Source organism: Schistocerca americana, chromosome 1, assembly GCF_021461395.2.
Source record: "Schistocerca americana isolate TAMUIC-IGC-003095 chromosome 1, iqSchAmer2.1, whole genome shotgun sequence".
NCBI classification, from domain to species: Eukaryota; Metazoa; Arthropoda; class Insecta; order Orthoptera; family Acrididae; genus Schistocerca; species Schistocerca americana.
The window spans coordinates 675,386,755-675,407,948 of NC_060119.1; the positions used below are offsets into that span (position 1 = coordinate 675,386,755).

General features: G+C 37.6%; 1 protein-coding gene across 3 annotated transcripts in view; it reads left to right on the forward strand.

Moving 5' to 3' along the window:
• The window catches only part of LOC124608711 (SAFB-like transcription modulator), a 167,987-nt gene that overhangs the window by 133,687 nt on the left and 13,106 nt on the right, over nt 1-21,194 (forward strand). For all 3 annotated transcript variants that reach the window (XM_047140009.1, XM_047140010.1, XM_047140011.1), the window contains one exon: nt 18,974-19,116. In XM_047140009.1, coding sequence (XP_046995965.1) covers nt 18,974-19,116 — 143 coding nt within the window. The remainder of the gene's footprint in view (nt 1-18,973; nt 19,117-21,194) is intronic.

The following is a 21,194-nucleotide window of genomic DNA, read 5'->3' on the forward strand; positions in this document are numbered from 1 at the left end:
CTATCGATAATCATAACAACAATTTTTGTGGTTATAATAGTTTGTAAGATAATTGATTAATTGTGGGGCTCATTTACTCTACAAAAAAATTATGTCTATTCGTACGTTCTGGTGACAGCTCTGGATAGCATTGTAAGAGTTCTATCGAAAATACTAGTAACATATTCTGTGCAGGTAATTGTTTACGTAGTAACTGCATTTAATAAGGAATGCTTATGAGCCTTTCCTGTGAAGTTTGCACCCCTTTTACAAGAAATATATATTTTTTCATAGTTCTTGATACGTATGCAATAGTTCTAGATTTCCGTGCTCAAAACACGAATAGTTCTCTAGAATTTCGGGAAGAAAACAATAACTCGGCAAAATTTTGGTATGGTACAAAATTGTCAGTTTGGGAAAAATAAATTTGTATAACTGTTCTGTTGGCAGTTCTGGATAGCACCCGAAGAGTTGTATTGAACATGATAAGAACATTTTTGTGGCGATAATAGTTTATACGATAATTGTTTTAATCTGATACTCACTTTCTCTACGAAAGCAAAATTCGTAGAATAGTTCTGATGACAGTTCTGTATAGCACCCACAGAGTTCTACCAAAAACTATAATAACATTTTTTGTGACGATGACATTATATGAGATAATTAATGTGGGACTCACTTTTGTCATGTAAAAGTAATAAATTCGTACAAAAGGTCTGATGGCATTTCTTAACAGGACCCTAAGAGTTCTAAGGAAAACTGTAATAACATTTTTTGTGGGGATAACAGTTAATGAGGTAATATCATTTACGAGAGACCCACTTGGTCTACATTATACCTCATAACATTTTTATGGCGCCAATAGATTATGAAATAGATTGTGTGTTCACTCTGCAGTGGGTGTGCGCCGATGTGAAACTTACTGGCAGATAAACTGTGTGCCCGACCGGGTCTCGAACCCCAGGCTGTGACGAAGAAATATTGTCATAATATCCTTTCTTCCAGGAGTGCTACTTCCGCAATTTTCGTTGGACAACTTCTGCGAAATTGGGAACGCAGGAGATGAGGTACTGCTGGAAGTACAGCTATGAGGACGGATCGTAAATTCTCTCTTTTATTTTGGAAAACCGAAAACCCGGATTTATATTCTGCTAAATACAAAAAGTCTAAATGTTCAGCACTGTACAAATGCCAGTACACCTTCTTCAGACTGACTGTAGTAACTCTAGGTGGAAGCGTGGGATGTGCACGCTTAGATGATTTAAAGAGAGAAGGGTCGTCAGTGCAAAACAAACAGATGGCTGAGAGAGGAGATACATTCACACGCGCCACTAACCAGACGGTATCACACCTGTCGAGAAGCGCACCAGAGGTACAATGAGCTGCGGTGGAGTGCTGTTGGCGTGGTTACTATGCAACTTACTTGGGTATTAAGGTTCAATACTTGAGAAACAATGTCATTCACACACACTGAGTTCCTTATCACTCAGTACTAGACTAAATTACCAGCCTAGTGATAAGCAGCCTATGTACCTCACCGACTACATATCTTTGTGTTATAAGAAAAATACCAAGGGATACAAAATATGAATCCGGATAAACTGGAAATCCGGATTAGTGAGGACCAAATAAATGAGATTCTTGTTTACAAATTTCGAACTCCTTATTAACGTTAATACTGTATCCCCCTCAACATAATAACACCTCTATCAGTCATGTACTGAATTAGGATTTAAACATACTACTTAGTTTGTTTGTACAATATATTCATTTAAATATACTTACATTTCTATACATTGTAAAGACTTTTGACTCTCGCTGTAGTGTAACTCATCAAACTTCCACACTTCCTTTCTAACTAGAACAAATGTTTGCAACAATATTAACGACAGAAATTTCAAATTTATTCATTACACACAGCACATGCTTTTATGTATCCTAGCGTCTGGTGATGTTGCCACCTAACTTTCATCCATGAGGGTCCTGGGCAATTTTTAGCTGTTAGTGGATCCTGGATGTCATGAGAGCTCAAAACAATTACTGTTTTACGTAATAAAATTCATCTGGTTCTTCCTGATTCTAAAAATATACACTTCACGTACAGTACCTCGTCATTCTTGTGCTTAAATGTCACTTTGTTTAATTTGGGCACGCCGCGCGGGATTAGCCGAGCGGTCTTAGGCGCTGCAGTCAAGGATGGTGCAGCTGGTCCCGGCGGAGGTTCGAGTCCTCCCTCGGGCATGGGTGTGTGTGTTTGTCCTTAGGATAATTTAGGTTAAGTAGTGTGTAAGCTTAGGGACTGATGACCTTAGCAGTTAAGTCCCATAAGATTTCACACACTTTTGAACATTTGAACATTTAATTTGGGCGCCGCAGTTTCCATAGAACCTCGTTTATGTAATATCTTTGAAGAACCTGTCGACTGTCGTATGTGCAGGAAAAATGTTTACATGGCATAAAACAAAATCAGAATGCGTTTCAACAGTTGCAATATGTTTTAATGGTGGAGTAAAAATGGTTCAAATGCATCTGAGTACTATGGGACCTAACTTCTGAGGCCATCAGTCCCCAAGAACTTAGAACTACTTAAACCTAACTAACCTAAGGGCACCACACTCATCCATGACCGAAGCAGGATTCGAACCTGCGACCGAAGCAGTCGCGCGGTTCCAGACTGTAGCGCCTAGAACCGCTCGGCCACTCTGGCCGGCCCGATGGAGTAAAGATTAAAAACAATGAGCAGAAGGGGCATCAAAACTAGGAACAACATGAAAAATGTGCTGGTATGGGCGGACAGGCAAAATGTCACATAATCTGAAAAAGCTGCTGAAAGCATGAAAAAGGACACCAGAATAACAAAGAAAAGAAGCAAAATGAAAAGGACATGAAAGATAACAACAAGATTATGGAGCAGGAATGGTTTGCAGTGTCGTCATTGAGCAGAAAATGACATACAAATCTTTAGTTTCAATTTTCTGTAATCAACATGTTTGCATACAGAGATACTGTTACCAGTATCTCATCCACTATTAAAGCAACATCAACAAAGCTGTGGATGAATAATAATAAAGTGCTTGCCTACACACTGAACCACATTATTCAACAATGGATTAAATATGTTAAGCTGCAGTATGTCATATTATGTTCTTAAATTATTAGGAGAAAAATTGACTCTTAAAATACATTGTTTTTAAAATAATCAAAACATGAAACTGGTAAATATTACTGGTTTGCTGTTTCCACAAGGTAATAATTCAAAAAATAAAATTTGTTTTTTTATCTTTTATTTGAAATAGTGTGTAAGTACATTGAACATAAAATAACAATTACGTGTAATTCAGTATGTAAGAAAAACATCAATATTCACTGCATAATGTATTCCACAGATTTACAATGTATTTCACCTAGAGCTCACTATATACCTATTCTTTGATAAAAGTTTCATTCCTGAATCTATTGACAGTCTTGCATTATTAAATTTCAAAGTACCAGTAAAAACTACAGGCAGTGATGTACAGGTCCCCTTAACAGCTCTTCTTCAGAATACACTAAAATCCAGAAGGAAATACATATGTAGGGAATTCAGTAATAAATAAGCATAGAATTTATGAGGTGTGAAATAACCAAGAAAAATAAGTACAGAAAAATATAATAGAGGGAAAAATTCTACGTGGGAAAAATATATCTAAAAACAAAGATGATGTGACTTACCAAACGAAAGCGCTGGCACGTCGATAGACACACAAACAAACACAAATATACACACAAAATTCTAGCTTTCGCAACCAACGGTTGCTTCGTCAGGAAAGAGGGAAGGAGAGGGAAAGACGAAAGGATGTGGGTTTTAAAGGAGAGGGTAAGGAGTCATTCCAATCCCGGGAGCGGAAAGACTTACCTTAGGGGAAAAAAGGACGGGTATACACTCGCGCGCACACACACATATCCATCCACACACATATCCATCCACACACATACAGACACAAGCAGACATATTAAAAGGCAAAGAGTTTGCCTTTTAATGTCTGCTTGTGTCTGTATATGTGTGGATGGATATTTGTGTGTGTGTGCGAGTGTATACCCGTCCTTTTTTCCCCCTAAGGTAAGTCTTTCCGCTCCCGGGATTGGAATGACTCCTTACCCTCTCCTTTAAAACCCACATCCTTTCGTCTTTCCCTCTCCTTCCCTCTTTCCTAACGAAGCAACCGTTGGTTGCGAAAGCTGGCATTTTGTGTGTATATTTGTGTTTGTTTGTGTGTCTATTGACGTGCCAGCGCTTTTGTTTGGTAAGTCACATCATCTTTGTTTTTAGATACAAGTACAGAAAAATATATATGTGAAATTTAGGGCATAAAATGCTCTTATTCCAGTAACTAAAACAGGAGGGCTGTGGTTCCAGAAACAATGATACTAAGAATTAACATAAGAGCTGTATTTGTAATATTTAGATATCAACTTTTAGCAATTGCTTACCTTATAAAGCAAAGTTCCTATGTAGGAGCTACTTGTTTTGTCTCGTCGGTCTTGTAGCTGCCGTTTGAAAACTTTCCTGTCTTGACATACATGAACAGGTGTGGAGAAATTATCGTTTGTTTTGAAACTCTCTATACATCTTTATACAAGTCATCTTACTGCTTCCAGTAGGTTGCATCAAAGACATATGCCATGTAGTGTTTGAGGGAGCTATTATAATGAATGGCACCAACAAGATTTCTTTCGTGATCGTTGGCAACACACATTTCTTCCTTTGATTTGGAGGAAACTGATCTTCAGTTAGTGGGCAAGTTGTTGTACTAGCATCCACCATCAAGTAGCATCCAAATCTCTTTTCTTCGACTGCTTCTCCTTTACATTTCTTGCATTTTATGATAGTCTTTAGACCTCCATTTGTTGCATCTACAGCCTCTTGCATGAAATTATAACCAAGTCTGAAAAGCACATATGTATCAACGGAAATATAATGTAGTTTCACACAGCGTGAATTTAGGCACGTCAGACACGATATCTTTTTGTTGCAAATCGGGATATCTTTTAATATTGTCTGGTATAATTCCCCAACATTCGACTCTGCATTCAGAGACAGTATTTTTCGAGAGATTACTCCTTTTTTTAGGAATGGTATCACATATAAAATATCAAATCTCTGCTTAAAATGCTGGGAGTTTATAATTTTTTTTGTCCAAAACATCCAAAGCCACATCCAAAAATGGAGGGCTCACCATTTGAATGGTACTTTTGAAACATCACTGAGTGATATTGCTTGCATGAATAGGTCATCGAAGAATCGAAACCGCACGTTCCCTTCAAGTTGTAGGTAGCAGATTAGAATTTGCTTGAGGACCCTTTTGGGAAAAGTGGCAAATTAATGTCTATGAATTTCTTAGTCGAATTCCAGTTTGGGAAATCATCTAAGTAGTTTTTCTTGCTCTTAGTTGGCATGCTCGATGTGTCAATGATTTCATTTTGAACCTTTTTCAGCATTGCACTCTCCTCCATTTAATTGTTACAGGTCTCTCGGTTTTCTTCTGTTTTCGAACCACAGGATGAAATTTCAGTGACATCCCTGGTGAAGTATGGTTCTCGATAGTCTTTTGTGGAAAGAAATATCTCTTTAGAGTCGAAATTCGGCAGTAAATTATTATCTGAAGAGCGCTGAAAACACACACTATCACTATTGACTGAGAGACTGTTGTTCTCCGCATTCATAACAAGTGAGCTCGAAGTAGGAGAAAATGTGTATTCAAAACTATTAAAAATTTTGTTTAACTCTGTCTCATTGCCATCATCGTGTTTTGTCTCACTTCGTAAGGTGGTGTTCAGCGTGCTCTCAGAATTATCAAGGATATGATTGCTATTGGGGTTTGTCATCTTCAGCTTCTTATTTTTTCCTCTCCAGTTATCTTCTTCATGGTAAGGCAGTGATGCTTCAGTTGGTTTGTGCTTCACAGCTTGCTTTGAATCTTGTTTTTCCATCATAAGTGGCGCTAACAGTTTTGTTTCCTCACACAGCCAATTCAGATGTTGAAAAATGAATTTGTCTACTCGTAAAGGCAGCTTGTCAAAGCCCATTGTCTTTAATTTTGAAAATTATCCTTCAGTCGCTGCTGATGAACGAATAGATAGAGGAATATGGAAAGAAGGATACATCACAGCTGTCCACAGTGATATATAGTACTTCAACTCTTTCAGCATCTCTGCAGCATTAGGAATGTTGTATAGATTCACATCAAAGAGATTGTCATCCTTAGTCTGATTCGCGATGACTTCAGCTTCATTGTAGATACATTTTGCCCTATCAATCCACGCGTTTGCAGTAGATTCCTTAGAGTTCAAAATTGATTCCAAAAGACAGTCATCATTGTTTTTAACATCATCAGTTTTCTGGTCATCATCTTTCTTTTCTTCAATATATGAATGATGTGGACCACCTCTGATAATGTTATCAAGGTGATACTGATGTTCCATTGATGAATATTCATGACTGCACTCATCAGTACCAATATGTTCACTCAAGCAACAGCCAAAAGTGAGCGCAAAGCACTTTCAATATCACGAAAATCTGTCATCATGTAAATATGGGCCAAAACTCAAAGATAAAGTTGTTTGACTTGTGATTTACCTCTTGAGAAACGTTTCCACCTCAAAATCATGACCATAAAATGGTTTAAATCTATCCTCAAACGACACGAGGGTAGAATTACTCTTTCATGCAAAACAATATGACTATAATACCTATTCAAATACTCTGTTGCGTCCGAGCAATTGGCTATTGCACTAGAAACGGCAACCAACAAAGCCTTACCAAAATCAGTTACCATGATTTTTGGTCTGGGAGCTCCAGATCTGACGATTTGCATAAAGAAAAATGACAAGAATGATGCGTCATGCCTAGAGGATATCATCTGATACGTTGGGCAACTGATTGATGATCCATTGACGATATTCGGATCTTTACTAGTCACGTTTACTTCGCGGATGCACATGTACTGATACAGGTATATGTAGTTTGACTTAATTTCCACACCGTCAGCCCTGTTTGACAGATCCTCAAATCGTGAAATAACTCAAAATGCAACGCCACCTGTAGCATCTACTGAATCGTATACACTGCTATTGATTTGATGACAGTATTTGTGCAACTGACTTTGATCTTTCAGCCAATATGCACAGAAGAATGGGTCCAATCCGATTGCGTAAATTTCGAACCGATGGGTTGTACGTTTTGCGATTTGCAGGTTTTCAACAGGCATACTAGTTATACCAAATCGTTTGTCCCTTTCCTCTTCTTTAGCCTTTCTCAAGACATCAGCATTTGGTAAATTTGGAGGAATCATGTCTCCGAAAGACATATTTTTTGCTTCATAATTTCGCCAAAGAGCTGCAGGAATCCTATTATCAACCAATTTAGCAGCTACCTGTTGTCTTCTCGTGCCACAAAGTTGTCTTCTTTTCAGGTGATTTCTATAGTCTGAAAAGTTTGAAAGTCTGCAGTACAGAATAATGTCGTTGTCCTTTTTTTGCATCTTCAGAGCAATCCCTTCGAAAGTGGCTCCACATTCTGTGCATCTTCCTTTGATCTTCAAGAAGTACTTTGAACTTGAACTTTCACACACTTTCGCGTATTTGAAAGAAAAAATTTTATCAGCCATCAAATCGGTCCATTTCCCTATTTCCAGTTTTGAAGGCTTTCCAAGTTTCCTCTTTGTTGGTTTTATGGTATACCATTTTTCTGCTCACAGTAGTAAGTCGAATTGCTTTGTCATGTCCTTGTACCACGAAAAACCAAAAACATTCCACGACTCATCTATGCTGTCGTCGTCTTTTTCTTCAACGAAACATTCCAGCCTGAAAGTGTTTCTAACAAAAGTAAGCAGATCATGACGATTTTCTTTAATTTTTGTGTAAATATGTTTGAAGACTTTTCGAGCCGATGTCGGCCATGGCATCGGACAGTTTTTGGAAGGCCGGATGAGACGGAGTTAACTGAATGCCTCTATCATCGATTACTCTAAATTCCTCCATGCTGAGAAGACGTTTCAATTCTGGTAGATTGTACATTTTTATGGGTATTACGGTTCATAAATATCACTTACACAACAGCACCGACTGCACAACAAGCACCAACTGCACAAGAGCTCTGACTGAACGAGCATAACTATTATTCCCATCAGTGTGAGTAGTATTGTTACGTTTAGTCATTAGGGGCAGATCAAGGAGCGAAATGCAGCGCCGGCGGGCAGCTTCACACGACGCGGCACGTGCCACCCAAAAAGTGCAGCTGTTGTTGTCATTAGCTTTGATGCTACCGCGAGAAGCTTTGATGCTACCTCTATTGTAACTGCTACGCTGACGTCACTTGCCGATTGTTTAAAAGACGCAGTTCAAGTGTTCATTGTTTCCAGATGTAGTGCCACGACTTTTGCGTTGTTGCTGTGCTTTGTTTATTATTTTTTGGTCTTGAGAGGTCTCAGGGACGTATTATAGTTTTCATTATCCTTCCAATGGCCCCATCTGTTCAAATTGATACATGTAGAAATTTTCTGTAAATTACTTTTCAACAATTTGCAGTATTGGCGCCTTCTCATTAATAGCTTCCCTTCTGCGTATGCTTTTCATTGTTGTGTGATTCTGTAAATTACTTGTCAACAACTGGTAGCACTGGCGCCCTCTCGTTATAGCTTCCTTTCTCTGTATGCCTTTCATTGTTGTATGATTCAGTATCGACGCTAATCCTCTCTTGATGAGATATGAGCCGATTGCTCGTTTTTATCCACTGTGCCCTATCGTATTTCATTTCAGCAATTAATTTATTTGTTTATCAACGTAGTAAGTAGTACAAAGCTAATCCAGAATGTAAAATGCACTTAAATTCTGTTTGAACTTTTTAACCGTCAGTGTCCGCTGTCTGAACGTCAAATATCAAATTAATACATGGTGCCTGATTGTGTTATTTTATAGGAATTTTATTAATTTAAGTGGAATGTACTTGATCATGCTCAAGAAATCCAAAGCATATAGTTAGAAGAGGATAATATTATTCGAAATTTACCTGGACCGATAGGCACAGCCAAAGTAGCCTTTGTGATGCTGTAATTGCCTCATAGGTGATATTTGTCTATTGTAGTTTTGTATTTCAATCAGCATTTTGAGAGCATTGAAGCTTCATTTCAGTGTAAGAGGCAGGTAAAATCAATAGATGTTATTGAACTGAAAGCCTTAATCAGTCTCTTGTATTTAATTGTTGTTAACAAAAGCAACAGATAAAGCCTGGAAGATCTGTGTGGAACTGATGGGGATGGCACTGAAAAATTTCACCTAGCAAATGAACATAAAACGTTTCAAATTTATTGTGGAGTGCCTTAGATTTTACAGTCGCGCTATTCATGATGAAAGGAGACAATTAGACAAGCTAACAGCAATTCGGGAAATATTTACTGTGTTTGTATGCAACTACCAGAAATCTTATACCCTTGGAGAAAATGTTACAGTAGACAAGAAGCTGGAGGGATTCTGTGGAAGGTACAGTTTTTGCCAATATGTACCTATCAAAACAAACAAGTATGGATTTAAAATCTATGCTTTTGTGGATTCTTAAGACTTTACCTGTACAATTTGGAAGTATACGCTGTGTTGCAACCAGAAGGGTTTACCAACTGAGCAATAAACATTTTGATGTTGTTCTGTGACTGTGTAAACCTACATATCAGTCAGGTCGAAATGTGAAAGCGGACAACTGGTTTACTAGTACTGGAATGATAATAGAGCTATGAAGGGAGAATTTTTCTTTTGTTGACACGATGAAGAAAAACAACCATGGCATTTCTCTAGAGTTTGCTATCAGTAAAAGAAGGGCTGCCCACAGTTCCTTTTTTGGCTTCCATAAGACTGAGCTCTAGTTTCCTCCGTACCTAAAAAGGGGAAGTGTGTGATCCTGGCATCATGTTTGCGTGAAGATAATTCGATAGATGCTGACACTGTAGATAAATGGAAGCCATCCATCGAAAATGTTACAATAACGTTAAGTGTCGTATTTTCACAGCGGATAATCTGAATGCTTTGTACAATGCTGCAAGAAATGTGTGCCGCTGGTCAATGGTTATATTTTTGTAATGATCAGTACGGTTGGAATCTATGCACAAGTAATTTTTTGTTGGCAACAGTAAGAATTGTATCAGAAAGAAAGGGTTCCTGAATCAGCTATGTTATACAGTGTTGTTTTCTTCGCTATATTCTGCAGAGCTATTCAAATTTTGTACAAAGAACTCTAGAACTATGCCATATCTATCAAGAACTCTGAAAAAAATGTACATTTCTGGAAAAAAGGGTGCCAACTTCACAGTAAGTGAAAAGATTTTCTCCTTAAATTGCAATTATCTCATAAACTATTAGATGCACAAAAAAATGTTATTGGGATTTTCGATAGAACTCTTGGAGTTCTGTTCAGAACTGTGCTCAGAACTGTTGTACTTATTTACAATTTGCAAAAATTGACAAAGAATGTTTTCAATATGAAAATTTTTTCGAATATTGTTGTTTTCTTCGCTAAATTCTGCAGAACTATTAAAATTTTGTACAAAGAACTCTAGAACTATGGCACATCTAACAAGAACTGTGAAAAAAATGTATATTTCTCGAAAAAGGGGTGCTAACTTCACACGACTGATTCTCTCAGCATAAAAGTTCTGACTGAATATTAGTTTTGATCCAAAATTTATATTTGTTGCCACTGAACACCAGACATTCCAAATTTGAGCTGCACTCAACCAGAAGGTTTTTACTGAAATGTTTACTTTTATTAATACTTCAGCAGTCTTTCCCCCGAAATGTTCTTCATTTGTTTTCTTCTTTTGGATTTATTTAAGCAGTCAACAAATGATTGTTTTTGTTGAGAATCAGCTGTAACTTCCCACCACTAAATACAGCGCTTCTCTGGTTTAAGGTTTTTATCAATATTATATATTCTGTCTTTTTGCAAAACCAGAACTGACCCACACTCATAGGGAGTGGTGATCTCTTCTGGTGTCATGAGGGTTATAATCCAACTCCGTGTTGGACTGGGATTAGTCTCTTCACTCATTTCAAAATACGAAAACAGTGAGCAATGCACATCACAAAGCATTTGATAACAGCTACCACGAAAGTGCTTGCTGGGATTGGGAGTGTTGTAATGAGGTAGTTTAGGCCCAATCTCGGCCAGCATTTGATGCAGTCACAGTTCGAAACATCCGCCACCTAAAACTGCATGTTAGAGTGTCTGCATTACACCACCTTTTGAAGTTTAGCTGCCAGACAAACATATGTGATTCTTTGTTCTAAAAGTGCTAGGTCCGTGGTCGAGTCCTTCATTGGTGTTATGTGGCTCATATACAAGCCATTCAACTGCCCACAATTGGTGTGGCACGAGAGCATCTAGCGCATTGATTTGTCTTTGCATCTGTACACTTCTTATTTTGCATACACGTTCTTACACACATTATCCTTCCAAACTGGGCTTGAGCAGATAATGTGCAATACCAGCAGCCAAAAAGTGGTTCGATTTTTTTATACTTATATGCAGAAAATAAAGTTAATTCAAACTGTCTGTGATAAAGTAGTTTATTGGGATACAATTCACTATGAAATAACATTTATTAGGAAGTTTGTATTTTCGGATTTTGAGGCAGAATCGCTTATTTGTTCACATTTATAGCAAATGAGAATTTTTCAAGTCCATAACTATTGCCAATAGTGTTGTGCCAAGTAAAGTTCTGGTGTTCGAAACCAATGTCAGGCTACATTCACACTGCCCCAGTCCTGGGAAGTGCTGAGCCAAGCCACACTGACAGGAGAATCACATCTACTCATCATCACCAATTTCATTCAAATTTATGATATATGCAGAGCTTGGCCAGGAATGAAAGTGACAGAAGTGGGAGCCCCAAATGATCAACCATTTAGAATAAATAGCATTTTTGGAGCGGGTCTTGCAAGGCATGAGGCATTTATTTGAGCATGGTTTCCAGGCAGGGGTGGTACAGTGGCAAGAGGACAGAATGATAAAGTGAGGATTGATGTATCGAGTCCTTGTCTGAAAATGTTTCTTTTTATTTTCAGTTTTTATCTTTCTTACACTGCAGATAAACGAAAATGGTGATTGATGTAGGTATTGTATTTATTAACATTTTCATAAAAAGGCATGAAAAGGAAAGGCGACTGATAATTTAGGATTGAAAGTAAATTTCCAGGAAGGGGTTATAAGATGTACGTGAGAACTTTGTATATAAAATTAGATATTGTTGTTATTTTATGTCGGTGATTTCATGTGCTAGGGTGATATTTGTTGTAAAAGTAGCGGAAGCATCTTTCGCATGTGATAAATGCCACAATTTTACAATTACAAGGTTGTTTTGAAGTTCTAAGTAAAAACTGATTTTGTTTTCGTTTGTAAAAGTTCTCTCTTGTCATAAAGTTTGACAACAAATCATGCGTATCACATCATTTCGGCAAATGTTGGAGTGGATACCTGGTGATATTCAGCGGAATGTATTTTGATGCAGTGATTTCTCAAAATTTCCTTTCTCTGTTATGGAAACCTTAATAATCACAATATATTGATCATCATTTCAGTTAATTTACAATGTAAGTAATTCAAAAATTGTAAATAAAAACATTTCCATCAAAGGACTCGATCACACGCGCCTCCGATTACCGTTCTGCGCTGTTTCCACTGCAACAACCATTGACTGGAAACCACAATTGCATAAATAGTACTGCCTCGCCAGGTCCGCCTAAAAAATACTGTTTTTCCTGAAAGCTCAGATATATGAAGCTCCCAATTCTGCCACTTCCATTTCAGACCAAGCCCTGCATTTACCAAAAATTTAGGCAAAATCAGTGTGAGGAGTAGGCACAGTCCCATTGTGAGACAACTCATGCCACTATTGCACACTGGGCCAGGAGCTTGAGGAAGGGGGGGGGGGGATTCTGTTTTTTAATACTTTAGAGCAGATAAGAGAAGTCAGTTGCATCAATTTATGAAATTATTGTTTGTTTTTAATATATGGTGTACTTTCCACACTGATTTTTTAATTCTTGGAACATTTTTTAGTCAGTTTGAAGAGGGTATTTGGTTAAAAGATCTGTAGTGAACTGTGCACATTTCCTTAATTGGTCACTGTTGTTGGAAATGGTACTATTTGTCAAGCAATTTTGTGTGGTTTACAAGTGTTGTTTTGAAAACTATAATCACCTGCTATTTCCCCTTAACTATGCATTACTGCAAGTGAAGCTATGATAAAATTGAGAAAAAAAAAATTTGAATTAGGAATGATACTTTTATCTGCCTTTATTCAGAGGTAAATGTGAGTTATTGTCATGACAGCGAGCTGACAGGTTTCCACCCATGTTCAGCATAGCCATAAACTGTACTTTTAGATTCCTGTACGAGTTTAATTATCAACAAACAGAAACTCCAAATATATTGTAACTTTTTCCTTGACGGAAATCATTTATAATATACAATCCGTTGGTACAGTCTTATAATAACTCACACCATACATTATAAAAACAAGTTGCCAATTAATTCTCATCTAAATCGTACAGTAAACTGTAATGTACATTTCTATTTGAAACCAGAAGTGTAGAATATTCCATAAATAAGTTAATGTGGAAGGACTGTAATAAAAGCCTTTGTCATTTTACGAAGTTGTTTCCCACTTGCAGATTAAGCATGGCAAGTGTCAAAAGTACAAATACATTTATAACTGTTCCTGTGACTAAGACAGTCAGTGTTTGTTTTTCAATTTTGGTTCCATGGTTCTGGAAGCTTGTAGTACCATAGTTGTATATAATTGCATGTTGAGGTTCAACACTATTCCCATTTTCTGAAATTATAATTTATGAAACCATGGCAAGTAGAACTGTGTTTCGGTGGACTTGTCCTTGGTCACCTGATTTTTATTCTTACCAAGTTTTTAGGGTTATTCTCTGAAACTACATCTAAACTCTCTCCAGTTTGATTGTACTGTTTCAACTGAAAGAAAAATAAAAAGGTATAAGAAGGCATAACATTTTACTTCACCATTGCCACAGACCAGTGTAACTAAATGGTGTGTGTTCAGAAATACAACTGTTCAAATTGTCATTGGACATTTTAGAGTTTGCATTTCAATGGTTTCCCTAAGTAACTTAATGCCAATGCTGGAATGGTTCCTTTGTTAAGAGCATGGCCGATTATCTTCCACAATCTGAACTCTGTGCATGTTCTCCATTTCTGATCCTGATCTTCCTACCTTTCGCACGTAATGATCACCTGAAAACGGCAGTAGAGAGAAAAATCACTGGGTATGATAGAGCTTTGTCTAATAATTACAGCTGATTTATGCTATTTGTTGTGTGCATACTGTTTAATGAAGGGCCTCCATTTTGTTTTAATGCATGTATTCAGCTTTAGACTAGAGTCTTATGTTAATGGGCCGCTATGCTATGCATTTAAAGAACACACCTGAAATACTATGTTGCTGCAGTCTTAAGTCATGGCTTGTAGTTATTTGTGTTCAGATGATGAATGTCTCATATAACAGATGAATGTCTCATATAACATGAGTCATTTGGTTTTATTCAATATACTCTATTGGCTTATGTTGTAACCAGGTCCATTATACCTTCTGAAAAAGACAGTTTTAAAATTGCCGAAGCCTGGATCAGCAGTTCCAATAAACCTTTATTTGCAACTAGTTGGCTGATTTTTGTAAATCTCTCCAAACTAATAATTACAGGCCAATAAAAGAAAAAGTATGTCACTTAATAATTTTAAGCTGTGAACCCCATGTTTAAGATATCATAAAATATTGATAAGACTTGTAATTTTTTTGGTCATTGATATGTTTAGGCAATTTCTTCATTCTCGTTTTTCCTTTCTCCTTTTTTTTTATTTAAAGGGAGGATGGTGAGGAAAACACTTTTCCCATTGTTCAAGAGGTGTGGCTTGAGGGATACAGTGATACACAGTTGGCAGATATTAGCAGTGAAAACTTTCATAAGAAATATGTGAAATTTTTACTACAGAAGTCCAAACTTGGCTCTGCCCACTTGTGCAGGCAGTATTAAATATAATTGATGTCATTGTCTTGGTCTGTCCCAACTCGGCTACCCATGTGAATACTGCAAAGGAAAACAGTGGGCTTGATATCACAGCCCAAAATTACCAGCTTTCAGAACTTCAGTGTGTGCAACATATTTAAAATAAAAGATAGGAAACCAGTGTCACATGTAGAATGTTACTCTGATTGTGGACCATGAGAAGCACTTGGTAGGAGTAGTGGCTTTTTTGGCTGATAGCTTACACCATACAGCCAGCTCATACTTACATAAAATATACAGGTATTGATAGAAAATTAGTGTTAAAATGTGCGTGAGCATGCGAGTGCAGAAAATTAGTGTTAGAATGCACACAAGCAGGTGAGCGCGCGTGCATTCTCTCTCTCTCTCTCTCTCTCTCTCTCTCTAGACAGAACATATGCAGTTACAGGTAAACCAATACAGTATAATCAGTGTAAAATCAAATATTATAGAATATATCTGCAACAACAGTGAATCTGTACATCAGATGGGAAAGACTATGATTCTGTGATCCAGGAGTGTCCAGTTAAGCACTGTACAGTTAGGTCTGAGGCAATCGATTTCTGTTTGTTGGTTTCATATTCATTCCTTTTCAGAAGAAACTTAGCACAGAGATACTGTCAGCATGGAGAGTAGGAGTTAAAAATAATACTGACAGTTCATTATTAGTACTCTGACTTTTGAATCTTCACTCTGAATTTCTGTTGTTGCTTTTGATCTATGTTGTGTGACTCTTGGGTCATGGGTGACATTTGTATACACAAACTGTATGACTACTTCTTTTAGTAATGTCACTGGTATTGCAATAGATATTAATAAACATTTTCTGATGTGAGTGATTTCAAATTAAATTGTTGAAATATTAAAACATATTCCTAAGCTGAGAACTTTTTGCTGTGTAATAAAAAAATTTCCTTAGCTGTTGTACTCTAATTAAAATAATCTTTTGACTCAAGCAAGTTTCAATGAGTCTAGTGGTAAGGATTGATTGTCAGCCAATTGCGGCTGTTTCTTGGGCTCCATATTCTTGCTGTGTTGCCTGTCCTACGAGCACAGTCCATTTTGCCAGGTGATGTGGTTGTGCCTGCAGGGTTTTGAAGGGGGCCGGGTGGTGCTGGCCACATGGGGAAGGAGGGGAAGGAGTGCCCAGTACACATTGGTTTTCACGTTGCGCTACTATAAATCTATTTTTATGCTAATAAGGTCAAGGTATATTTGCTGCTGAGGTTAGTCCTTGGTAAAATTTTAGTTTCTGTTCAAAGATGTTGAAAAAATGTCAGATTCTCAATCTTTATTACACAATTGTAAATAAACTATTTGGTTAAAAGCTTAAATCTTATAGTCTGATGTTATATCTTTCCTTCTGTGGTTACAGTTATTATGATGTTTTGAAAATTAAAAAAAACCTACAGCACTTAACTTGAAGAGCTCTTAGTGAAAAATGTGGTAGCTTGACATGTAGTGGACCTTAGAGAAGAAGGGAGCGGAAAAAGAGACGACAAGCACAGTGAAGGAGGTGTACTGTAGAAGACTGATTTGACTTAAAGTGGGAAATGACTGGACAGATTGTTTCTAGCAAACAGGTATGGAACAAGGCAGTGCATTGTCCTCTTCATTGTTGCCTTGCATGAAATGCCACTAAGGTGGCAGAAAAAACTGGAGAAGATAAGATGAAAGCAGTGGTGTTTGTGGATGACCTGACAGTCTGGAGAAACAGGAAGGAGGAGATTCAGGAACAGCTAGATGCTTGGGAAGAAAGCATTAGACAGTTTGGGATGAAGTTTAATGAAAACAAATGTGAAATACTGCTTACAGCTGGAAAGAAAGATAGACCAGTTAGTAGAATAAAGATTGAATTTGAACAATTAAAGAAGGCGGAAAGTGTCAAGGACTTGGGAAGTGCGATAGAGGAGAATGGAGGAAATGGGGAAAAAGACCACTAAAATGTGGTAGGCAGGTAGTGTTAGGAGCCTGCTTTGGAATAAAGACATCCCACAAAGAAAGAAAAAAAAAATTGAAAACTAGAGGATTCCCAAGAAGATACATGAAATGGAGATGTGAGAGAAACAACCAAGGTAAGACCAAAGGATATATGGCTGCTAAAAGGCATGGAAGAGTGTTCTGAGAAAAGAGGCGAGGACTGAACCTGAGTGAACACAGAAAGATGTTGAGAAAACAGGACTTATGTTCCAACAGACCCAGCCTAGGGCTGGGAATTGTTCAAGATTATGATGTCGTATGTTACTGCTCACAAAAGAGACCATCATACTTCTCACATCTGCATTCTAAGTTGACATTACAGTTAGTGTCTTGTGGTAAGATTAAATGAAAGAAAATTGTCTGTTTTACACATTAGCATGAAAACACACCATTGGTGTGTTAATAGAAATATTGTTAATTCAAAGACATGTTAAACCTTTATTTAAGCTTACTGTTAACTTTCTATAAGAAAACTATGTTCTCACAGTAAAGCGGTCATCAATTTAATAGCTGGCCGAAGTGGCCGTGCGGTTAAAGGCGCTGCAGTCTGGAACCGCAAGACCGCTACGGTCGCAGGTTTGAATCCTGCCTCGGGCATGGATGTTTGCGATGCCTTTAGGTTAGTTAGGTTTAACTAGTTCTAAGTTCTAGGGGACTAATGACCTCAGCAGTTGAGTCCCATAGTGCTCAGAGCCATTTGAACCATTTGAATCAATTTAATAGCTCTCAGATTACATAGTATAGTGCTTTTATCAGTGTAATAAACTGTTTTGTTATTTTATTTCTGTATCCTGAATGTAAAAAGCTGATAATTTACAAGAATTATTATTCCCCGGTTGTCGTAGTTGATCAGTGTATTAGATTGCAATGAAGATTTGTCTCAGCTAAGGGCATACAGAATTGGAATCACTGATTTTTTTCTGTATCTCATGTCGATATCATCAAAACTTGAGCAAAGCTTCAGTAATAGTTATCATTCTACTGTCCTTGATAAGACATCTACAGTAACTTGCAGGAAACAAGACATTGTCAGCTGGCTACAACAACAACACGACTGTAGAAAGGTTGAATTACTGGATCTTATGGCCCAGAATAAACCACTTTTACCTCTGTGAGTTATAGATGAACTGCAAAGAAATTGGCTGTAGAGTCCTGAGGCTGCTTTCATATCACTGCCATTTCAGTTCCGTTGAACTCATATGGTTTCAACATAAGGGTTATGAGGCAAGAAACAACAAAAAATGGATGCTGGCAGAAGCAGAAATATTGATAAAGAATGCTACAAACCAAACTTCATCAGATTTTCATACTGTTCTTGACATATGAGGGAAGTAATAATGAAAGCATGGGAGAATGAAAGTGTCATAGAAAGTAATGTAGGACAACTTACTATTTCGTAACATCCTGACAGCAGTTTCATTGACTACACAGAAGATAGCGAAAGTGATTCAGATGTAACTGGTGTGCATCCTTTAGTGGTATAGCATGTTGCCAAAAATTCAGTTGTGGTCACCTCTTACAATTTTCTCCAAATTTTTACATGATTTGTTATATTCCAACATGCCTGTTATTGAAACTCATCTTAGTGTTGTTATTCACCTGTAAATTGTGATTATGGCACCTTAATGCGTCGCTGTACCTACAGAAGCAGCAGTCCCTACCTGTGCCCTCTCCTGTACCCACAAAGACGTTGGCAACAGTCAGTCAGTAAACAACTTGTTCCTTTCTTGGTGCGCACGTAACTGTCAATTGCATAAGTGCATGACATGCTGGCAGTTCTGCTCCCCAACAATTCTGTCTGTCAGTCACAAAGTAATTTTAATTGGAATATAGCACTATTGATTGGAGTGTGCTCTTTTACTATAAGATTTTGTCTTTTGTTTTCATTATGTGTAATTCATAGTTCACTCTGTTGCAGACAAGAAGAAACCTCTGTCTAGAGAGAAAGCTAAAACAGAAAAGGAAATTTCTGAGCGAACAACAAAATCAAAGAAAAAGTCTTCCAATACAGAAGGGCGAGTTGCAAAAACAAAGGAGATGGACAGTGGTACTCAGGAGGAAGTGAGTTGTCAGTTTTTCCAACTGTTAATTTTCATCTGCATATATATTTGTTGTTGTTATTATTGTTAGGAAAAGGATAGTTGCTACTCACCATATAGCGGAGATGTCGAGTCGCATATAAGCACAACAAAAAGACTGTCAGATAGTAAACTTTTGGCTAACAAGGCCTTCATCAGAAATAGACAACAATAACCCACAAACTCGTGCGAAAGCAACTCACACCCACATGAGCACATCCTGAGAGATTTTTGTGGGGTGCATCTTCGATATCTACAAATTGGGGTGTTTCTTGCTCATACTTGATCAAGCATGTCTACATGCATGCGTGGTGTGAAAATTCTTGAAGTGAGCCTGCTGCGATTGAACAGGGGCACTCTGGAGAGGACAGACACTAGCAGATCTGGCATGTTCACCTCTCTGTTGTGACTGTAACTCAGTGTTGAAAGCCTGGTGTTGATCCTGACATTCCCTCATGTTACTGGAACTATACTATGATCAATTTAGATTATGCTGTTCATATATGTCACAACATTTAATTGCGGCATCGTTGTGGTCCATAATCTACATCTATACTCTGCAAACCACTGTGAAGTGGATGGTAGAGGGCACCTCTCAATGTCCGTTAGTAAAGTTTCTTCCAGTTCCATTCACACATTGAGCGTGGGTAGAACGATTGTTTAATGTCCCTGTGTATCCTGTAATTATTCTAATCTTGTCCTCACAATCCCTATGTGAGTGATAAGCTGGGGGTTGTAGCATATTTCTAGAATCATTATTTAAAGCCAATTTGTGGAACTTGGTAAGTAGGCTTTCTTGGGATAGTTTACCTCAATCTTCAAGAATCTGTCAGTGAAGTTTCTTCAGCATGCCTGTGACACACTCCCATGAGTCAAACCTTTGACCATTTGTACTACCCTTCTCTATATGCGTTCAATATCCCTGTGACCATTCATACTACCCTTCTTTGTATGCGTTTAATATCCCCTGATAGTCCTATTTGTATGGGTCCCACACACTTGAGCAATATTCCAGAATGGGTTGCACGAGTGATTTGTAAGCAATCTCCTTTGTAGATTGACTGCACTTCCCCAGAATTCTACCAATGAACTGAAGTCTACCATTTGCTTTAGCCACAGCTGAGCGCATGTGATCACTCCATTTCATTGGTTTGAGTTGTCCGATTCCAACAGTGACTCATTGATATTATAGTCATAGGATACTACGTTTTTCCGTTTTGTGGAGTGCACAATTTTACATTCCTGAACATTTAAAGCGAGATGCCAACCCATGCACCAATTTGAAATGATATCAAGATCTAACTGACTATTTATGCAGCTTCTTTCAGATAGTGCTTCATTATAGAAAACTGCATCATCTGCAAAAATCCTGATGTTACTATTAATATTAAGGTCATTAATACGCAACATGAGCAGCAAGGGTCCCAATACATACCCCTGGGGTACACCTGAAGTTACTTCTCTGTCTGACAATGACTCTCCATCCAAGATAACATGTTGCAACCTACTTACCAAGAAATCCTCAATCTAGTCACAAATTTCACTTGATACCACACGTGATCATTCTTTTGACAGTAGGCGTAGATGGGATACTGAATCCAGTGCTTTTCGGAAATCTAGATATATACCATCAGCCTGACTGCCTTGATCCAAAGCTTTTAGTATATCATGTGAGAAAAGTATGAGTTTGCTTTTGCATGATCATTGTTTTGGAATCCATATGATTGGCTTGGAGATCATTCTATTAGAGAGATTTCATTATGTTTGACCTCAGAATATGTTATAAAATTGTACAACAAATCCGTATCAAAGATACAGCAGTTTTATGGATCACTTCTACTAACCTTGTCCTAAGCTGTACACATTTTTTTGTTCAAGGGATCTACAGTAGATTGTAGTTAGAAGAGGTGCTAACTCAGTCACAGATTCAGTATAGAATATGACAGGGATTCCATTGAGCCCTGGAGCTTTGTTCAATTTTAACGATTTCAGCTGTTTCTCAATAACACTAACACTTAATTCATCTTTTCAGTCGTTCGAGTATTAAATTGAGGCAGCTCT